The sequence below is a fragment of the Mizuhopecten yessoensis genome, unplaced genomic scaffold (genome assembly GCF_002113885.1).
Source record: "Mizuhopecten yessoensis strain PY_sf001 unplaced genomic scaffold, ASM211388v2 scaffold8693, whole genome shotgun sequence".
NCBI classification, from domain to species: Eukaryota; Metazoa; Mollusca; class Bivalvia; order Pectinida; family Pectinidae; genus Mizuhopecten; species Mizuhopecten yessoensis.
The window spans coordinates 67,942-76,717 of NW_018407674.1; the positions used below are offsets into that span (position 1 = coordinate 67,942).

General features: G+C 34.8%; 1 protein-coding gene across 1 annotated transcript; it reads left to right on the forward strand.

Annotated features, from left to right (window-relative positions):
- The first annotated feature begins 343 nt into the window (after positions 1-343).
- LOC110456350 (beta-1,3-galactosyltransferase 5-like) lies at positions 344-2,870 on the forward strand. The gene has a single exon (XM_021507033.1). The coding sequence runs from the start codon at positions 777-779 to the stop codon at positions 2,364-2,366; it is 1,590 nt and encodes a 529-aa protein (XP_021362708.1). The 5' UTR covers positions 344-776; the 3' UTR covers positions 2,367-2,870.
- The last annotated feature ends 5,906 nt before the right edge of the window (positions 2,871-8,776 follow it).

Genomic DNA, 8,776 nt, shown 5'->3' on the forward strand with positions numbered 1-8,776 from the left:
TACAATAAAAACTCACAAAATGTTTATATTATAAACTATTATTTATATGTGTACAATAAAAACTCTCGATATGTTTATATTTTAAGCTTTTATTTATATGTGTACAATTAAAACTCTCGATATGTTTATATTATAAGCTTTTATTTATATGTGTACAATAAAAACTCTCGATATGTTATATTATATACTGTTATCAATATATGTACAATTTAAATTATCGGTATGTCTTCATTTTAATACACAGCGTTTTCTATTTCCTTTGTCGGAAAGTTGATAAAATTGTTTAAAAAGGGAGTTTTTATTCGATCTATCTAGACCCAATTTCTTTAGAGTATCTACAGGGATATCCCTGTATTTTTGTGAATTTTTAAACCATAACGAGCGTATCAAAGGGATTGTCTGTAATATGTAATGGAAAGTCTTTCATATATGACACGAGAGCTGACATTTAATTTTTTAAACGACACCGTGGTATATCGTGCACGGGTTATAAAGGACGAGAACACTAGTCTATTTATATGCCTGTAGAAGCCAGAACAATGCCGGCTATTTGATGTGCCGTGTCATTCAGACAAAACCTTTCATGAGTTTATGTACACTAGTATACCGTGTTAGCTATTTAGATTATTATGGTTTTCTTTCACCTGTTATAAACACTCTACGAATTTGGTGCCTATTTTTAGCAGTGATATATGGCGACTACGTTTAAAAGAACCTAGCATTACAGGTGAGAGTCGACATAGTATAGGCCATTCTTGTTGAGCAAAGTCACAGTCATGCGAAGACCGAAACATAATTTAAGAGTTCTTATGTTGCTCTGGAAACATTTGTTCACAGGATGGTCAGTAGCAATACTGATTGGAGTAATTCTAGTGCTTTATTTATCTACCAGAGATATCAACAGGATCGATAATACATCTAGCGTCACATTTCCGAAGCGACTCATAAAGCTTTTTGAAATAGATCAACGAACAAACAATTTACATCGCATGAGAAGAAACGTTTCATCACGTATTTCCTTAAAAAAAGAATATTTGAAGGATTTAAATGGTTTTCAGAAGCGGAACAATATATCAGTCAATCGACATACTGCTAGTCACGAGCAACAGCGGGCAAATCAAAAATCCTACCAGCAGGATAGCGCTTTATTTCACAGCGGTGTTAAAAAGGAGAATGTTGGATATCCTGATGGCAATATAAATAGTCAAGGTAAAAAGCAAAGAGACGTTCCTCATCAGAATCAGCTACAAGGTGTTCAACGTCAAGATATCGCTCATCATAATCAGCTACAGGGCGTTCAACGAAAAGATATAGCTCTTCCCATCAGAGATGACCAAAATGATCCACGAAAAGAAAATGCAAACTTTTCACCTGATGAATATCTATCGAATGTGAATATGACTGAAATTGTAAGGCAATTTGATATAAAAGGGTATGCTGACGAACAAACAATTAATGCATTCGATCATCGTTTTATTATCAACCCTGAAAAAACATGTAACTTTTCGGATAATATAAAAGTGTTGTTTATAGTAAAGAGTAGTCCCGACCACATTTCACGACGAGTAACAATTCGCGAAACTTGGGCCAACAGGAAACGATTTCCATCGACAAGGACCATTTTTTCATTCGGATTACCAAAAAGTAGCAAATCTTTTTTACAGCTACAAGACGAATCCTCTACATACAACGATATTCTCCTTGTGAATTATGTAGATGATTATTATAACCTGACCCTGAAGACGGTGAGTGGATTAAAATGGACAGTAGCTTACTGTGCACGTGCCATGTACGTAATATCGGTAGATGACGACTTATACGTGGCCACTGATCTGTTGCTTAGTTACCTTAACATAGCTCAGGTACGGAGGGTAGACAATCTCTTCTCCGGCCACCTTATCGTCAACACCAATCCTATCAGGATCGATAGATCTAAATGGCGAGTGAGTAAGTCTGAATATCCCTTTAAAAACTATCCCGAATACATTTTTGGAGGTTTTGTAATTATGTCGATGTCAACAGTGAGGAAATTTACTGTAGCAGCATTGTATACAAAGATTTTCAAATTTGAGGATGTGTATTTAGGGATTCTAGCAGCTAAGCTTGGAATAGAGGCCACTAACAACGGATATGTTAATTCTAGGAAAACTTTCACGTCATCAGAATCATTTAAAACACTTATTGCTTCACATTTTTATTATGACCCAAACGATTTACAGAGAGCATGGGATTGTCATTTAAGCATACTTGACCAAGACGATGACAAGGCCATATTCTGTGATTATATAGGTGACCGTTTGCGTAAATTACAAACGGAAATAAACAGTATAGTTGGATGGTTGCAAGTCCTAAAACAACAGGCATAAATGATAATTTGCAAATGAAATAATGCTTTAATTACATATTGAATCGGCAATAGTAATGCGACCAATATACCCTCATAACTTATATTTTCTTCTTTTATTTTTCTTGAATCCAAATAACTGTTCCATGATGGAAAAGGGATGATAGCAAGATATTTTATATAAGTATAGTATTGTCTTGTTTTGAATGTATTGTTATTTACAAGGTACCCCTAATATATTGGTGAAGATTGAGTTTTTATATTTATCATTGATTGTAAAGTACATGGACAGGATATTAGAAATAAAGGTATGTTAATTTTGTTATGAAGCATACGTCTGTGAAATCAGACAAAATTCCTGACAGCGCATGTGCTGTGTGATTAAAAGTGAAATTTAGATAGAATTTTTCAATAGACAAAGTAAGCGGTGACGAACAGGATATGTATATAGATGACGTACGAACATTTGTATGTATAAGTGAAAAACACAGCACTGATTATTCATGAATAAAGTATGTGTATGGTATACTTTTCTTCAATTTTTATTTCTGCTAGAGGAAAAGGGAGATAAAGTCAGCAAATACACAAAGCATTCTAACCACACCACGTCGGCCATGCGTTTATCATTATTTTGAGTTTTGACTGACTCGAATCATTAGATACAGCCATTCAATCAATTCTAAATAAGTAAATCAATATACAACATTTGATATAGCGACCTGGCTAACTATAAAGCGCTTTACATTACATAGATATACAATTTATACAATTAGTGTATACATTGATCAATACAATTTTGATGAACTCGCAGGGGCTGCCTTATCAGGCGCTTACTATTAGTTCTTTGCCACCTGGTTAATATCTCCCTATGTGTGTATGCCTGCGTGTGTGCTGGAGAAGTAATGTGTTCTGTTTGTAGTGCGACCCTGCTTCCAACGCCATCATTTATAGTGCCACCTCACTTGAATGCTACAACACAGATACCGCAACATCCACCCCAGACACATTTATTCCCCAACTGGGTTGTTGGAGTTGAGTGGGCAGGAAAAAAACACTTTCTCTGAACATCTATGCAACGAAGACTTCGAGGATCGAACCCCGGCCGCCTGTATGGAAGGCCGGAGTGTTGTATGTAGTTACTCTTTCTCATTTAATGACTTGGGTTTTTAGAATAGTAATATAAATGTTGGAGATAAATATAAATATATCACGTTTTAAATGTGAAGCCACCGTTACTATTATTAAATATAACTTGATCTTTATGGCATTTATGAAGAACAAATATAAAACGAAGCATCGACAGAAGATATAGGAATTGTATATGCGACTCTATATACTCAAAACAATATTAGTTCATCCTTTGCGACAGTTCATTATACATTTCATTTAGGCTAATTAAACGGTGTTGATCGATATTATTTGTCCGTGAAAACGCTTTTTTCAAATATTTACATCTCTCCTTCTTTTAGCTTTGTATACACTGACCGCGTGTAAATAAGCGTATATGTAGTGGAAAAGGCTTAGCAGTTTGATATTTTACTTCCCTGTTAGTGTCGAACCCTGTGTCGCTTTCAAATATATCCTACGATGCGCAGAGTCGTTCAATGTAAGTGCAAGTGAAAAAGCACCATTTCAAAAAACGCTTCGAGGTAAAATCGGGATTGGTCTTTGGTAAGGTTTTTAGAACCCCATGAACTGACATTTACTGCTCGCCCACTAGGGATCCAATAATATCATATTGTCCTGTTAATCGAGATGGATTGTTTATTCACGTTTCATTAATTATGACTATTTTTTCATCTCATAAGTGTAGTAAGGCGAAGAAAACATGCCTTCATTCAAATATAATCAGACTGTAGCCGTAAAATATAGTCAGACTGCATGTAGCCGTAAAATATAACCAGACTGCATGTAGCCGTAAAATATAGTCAGACTGCATGTAGCCGTAAAATATAATCAGACTGCATGTAGCCGTAAAATATATTGCTTGATACGATACATACTTCTAGTAAACGTTCCTAACAAATAAAGATAAAACCCAAGGATGTCACTTACCTCATTTGTCTTGCTTTTCCTAAACAAAAAGATGCAATTCTGTTAATATTGCACATGGTAATCTATTTTATGTGTAGGAACTTAAACCTACAAAAAACAGCTATGTGTGTATGGAACTGAGTTTTCCAATGTACAGCTATGTTTGTATAGAACTGAGTATTCCCCTGTACAGCTTTGTTTGTATAGAACTGAGGATTCCCCTGTACAGCTATGATTGTATAGAACTGAGTATGCCCCTGTACAGCTATGTTTGCATAGAACTGAGTATTTCCCAGTACATCTATGTTTGTATAGAGCTGAGTATTCCCCTGTATAGCTTTGTTTGTATAGAACTGAGGATTCCCCTGTACATCTATGGTTGTATAGAACTGAGTATCCCCCTGTACAGCTATGATTGTATAGAACTGAGTATGCCCCTGTACAGCTATGTTTGCATAGAACTGAGTATTCCTCTGTATAGCTTTGTTTGTATAGAGCTGAGTATTCCCCTGTACAGCTATGTTTGTATAGAACTGAGTATTTCCCTGTACATCTATGTTTGTAGAAAACTGAGTTTTCCCCTGTACAGCTATGTTTGTATAGAACTGAGTATTCCCCTGTACATCTTTGTTTGTAGAAAACTGAGTTTTCCCCCGTACAGCTATGTTTGTAGAAAACTGAGTTTTCCCCCGTACAGCTATGTTTGCATAGAACTGAGAACCCCACTGTACAGCTATGTTTGGATAGAACCGAGTATTCCCCTGTACATCTATGGTTGTATAGAACTGAGTATCCCCCTGTACAGCTATGGTTGTATATAAATGAGTATTCCCCTGTACATCTTTGTTTGTAGAAAACTGAGTTTTCCCCTGTACAGCTATATTTGTATAGAACAGAGTATTCACCTGTACAGCTATGTTTGCATAGAACTGAGAACCCCACTGTACAGCTACGTTTGTATAGAACTGAGTATTCCCCTGTACAGCTATGTTTGTATAGAACCGAGTATTCCCCTGTACAGCTATGTTCACCTATGTTTGTATAGAACTGAATATTTAATGTACAGCTATGCTGGTATATAACTGAGTATTCCCCTGTATAGCTGTCTTTGTAAGGAACTGAGTTCTCCCCTGTATAGCTATGTTTGTAAGGAACTGAGTTCTCCCCTGTACAGCTATGTTTGTATAGAACTGAGTTCTCCCTTGTATAGCTGAGATAGTTGGAGAATATCGCCTCTTCGTACAACTGTATGCTTGTATGGCAGTGATTACTGCCAGCGGAACTATGATTAAACACTATAACTTCGTTACGAATAAAACAGAGGATTCCCTAGTAAAGCTTTATTGGTATCGGACTCTACACTCTAAAGTACATCTATATCTATATAGAACTCGGCACTCCCTAGAAAATCCGTATTTTGTTTTGGGCTGAGATCTCACAGTATATATAATAAATATAGTATGTGACTGTAACACTCCCCAGTACAGCATGTTCATCTGTGTGTTTACTTCTCCTGACATAGTAGCACGATATGTAAGTTAGGCTCATATATTTCCTTTAATATGTGGCCCGCAGAGAGGACAATTAAATGTATTCCTGATAATGAAACCTGATCGATTTCCATTGAAATGTCACTGCGAGTTAACGCCGTATTCTTAAAACATATCACAATGGGAATTCGATCCCCAGAGCGCTTCAGAAAGGGACTGAACCATTGTGCTATTTGTCATATTTGTTTTGTTATATTTTTCTGCAAAATTATTCGGAATAATGTCAAAAAAAAAAAATTCTTCAGAAGGCATGCGAAATATAATTGTCTTTGTACCTATACAGAAGAAATACAAAACAATTTGACAGGAAAATTACTCTGTAATATCTTGGTAAAGTAAAACGTCATGTGACTTTCCATATTGATTTCTATTTATATACAGGCACACCTAGCGGGGTACTAACTAGACCTTTACAGATTGGTTAATGTCATAGTCCGTTCAACTTATAAACAACTACTTTTATAGAAATCTAGAGGTGTTTTGGACGAGAAACATACACTATTTAGTATAGGTAATTATCAGAGAACAACGCGTTAAGCATGAACAGACCTAAAACGACCATGAGAAGTGTAATGTTGCTGGTGCGACACTTCTGAGGCTGTGGTCATGTACCCATACTTATTGGAGTAATCACCCTGCTTTAACAACACACAAATGAAGTCAGTAAGATCAACAAGACATCTAGCGCCTATGTGACGGATTTTTCTGTTCAGGACAACGGTCAGAGAGATGAAAGAAAACAATATTTTGACGGAGGTAATGGAGAACTTAATTTGAATTATGTAAAATTTAAACTATTTCACATAACAAATGTGCAGTGGAAGATGACGACGAATATCAGCAAGCTCTCATTAACCAACGACGAAACGGCTTTATAGAAAAACCGGACAACATTTTGAATCAGCAATATAATGGTAACCAGGGGGATATTCAAATAATGGTTCAAACAATAGATCGTCCAGTTTTCCAACACAAAGGTATTGCTCCCCAGAATCGTGACATAGATCCCCAAATTATTCAATAACGAGATATCGCCGAGCAGGTCTACGCTTTAAAATATGACTGACAGTTTCATCATCAAGTTAATCAACAAATTCTTTATATGATAAGGTAGGGTGTTTTGTTTACTCGGCATGCGTGGCTAGGGCCGTAGCAACAACACAGCTGTAAACTTCCGGCCTCAACGTCGGGTCTGGCAAACGGATAAATTCAAATTTGACTGACAGGAATACAAATTGACACAGATATATTTTAAAATGAAAAAACAATTAAATTAGAATTTTGTAGAGAAAATGAGTAACATATTCATATTCCTCACAAAAAAATATGTAGCCATGACAAAATGTTAATCTGACATGTTATTGAAAAACATGAAATTGAAGGAAATCTTTCTCTGAAGTGAAGGCTGCCAACATTTTGTATTTCCATCCATTTTCCGAAGTTGTCTCCCTTTTATACCCCCTCCTTGGCCTTTAAGCCACAGTAAATCAATGAATAGGCATTATACACTCTGTCTATGGAGACTACATATTCCCACATAGAGTTATATTAGCTAATGCGAAATAATAACTAGTATTATAAAGAGTAAAGATCTAACATGAAATAGTATTAGCTTCCTGGTAATTTACAAGACAGTTAAAATCCACTTAAAAATATTCATGCATTGTAATTCATTCCTATCTAAAATAGTTAAATTTTCCTTTCACAACAAGACATATATTTTCTAATCAACAATAACATGTAATAGTTTTAGCTTTATGGTATTTTACAATGACAGTCAAAACTCATTTGAAAACATTCATACGGTGTAATTTATTCCTACACGTACCTTCATTGTAAGAAAGGCCTGGCACAACAAGACACATATTTATAATCCACAATTATATATTGGTTTAACATATATTAATATAAGCTTTCTGGTATTGTACAATGACAGTTAAACTTCATCTGAAAATATTCATATATTGTAATTTATTCCTTATCTAAAATAGATCATTAACAAAAATATTTGTTTTCATTTCATTAGTTTAAACATTTATTTTGCCAAATAAAGACAGGGAAAGGCACACGTTATTACAACTTATCAACGCCTTCTCCCAATATACATTTTCAATGACATTACAATAGCGACAAAAAGTATTTACATGTAAATAAAATCTAATTTCAATATCTCTTGCTGGATCAAATGAAGTTTTGTACATGTCTAAAATATTTGTGTTAAGGTCCACAGGAAATTGTGAATTGCCAAACAAAAATTACTTCTTAATTAAACGCAACATTAAAATCATTTACATTTTGAACCGCAATATGTCTTTCGTTTGTAAAAAGGTGACATTCCAAATATTAGTGAAAGACATTCTCACAAGGATAACCACAATTAAAAGAATCACTCTCAACAAGGTTAACTCTAAAGAGATGATAATTAAGGAACTGCACTTGTGTCGGAGCTAAGTATGCAAAATATGAAGTTTACAATTTCCGAATTTAAAAAAGGTAGGTGGAATTGATTGTATATTTCACGTAAAACAGATTTTTAATCAAATTTGAAAGTTAGAAAGGAGGATTCCTATAGTTATTATTGTTACGTAAAAGGTAACGATGATTTTCTTCAGTTAAAGACGGCAACAGATAATTGAAGTACTCGGGAGTTAATTTATTAAGCATCTGATACACGAGTTGAAATTTCCTCCGTTTTATTCGATTAGATCAAGTTTCAAAACCAGTTTCGTAACATAAAGTATTAATAAGGGTATACGAAAGAAGACTTGATATAATGAATTTTATAATTGTCTATAAAGGAGTCGTACCAATGTTTATACATCACTCTCTATAAAGGAGTCGTACCAAT

Bases quoted from the DNA above. Each gene is read 5' to 3' on its own strand.
- LOC110456350 (XM_021507033.1), top strand. From the start codon at position 777: ATGCGAAGACCGAAACATAATTTAAGAGTTCTTATGTTGCTCTGGAAA.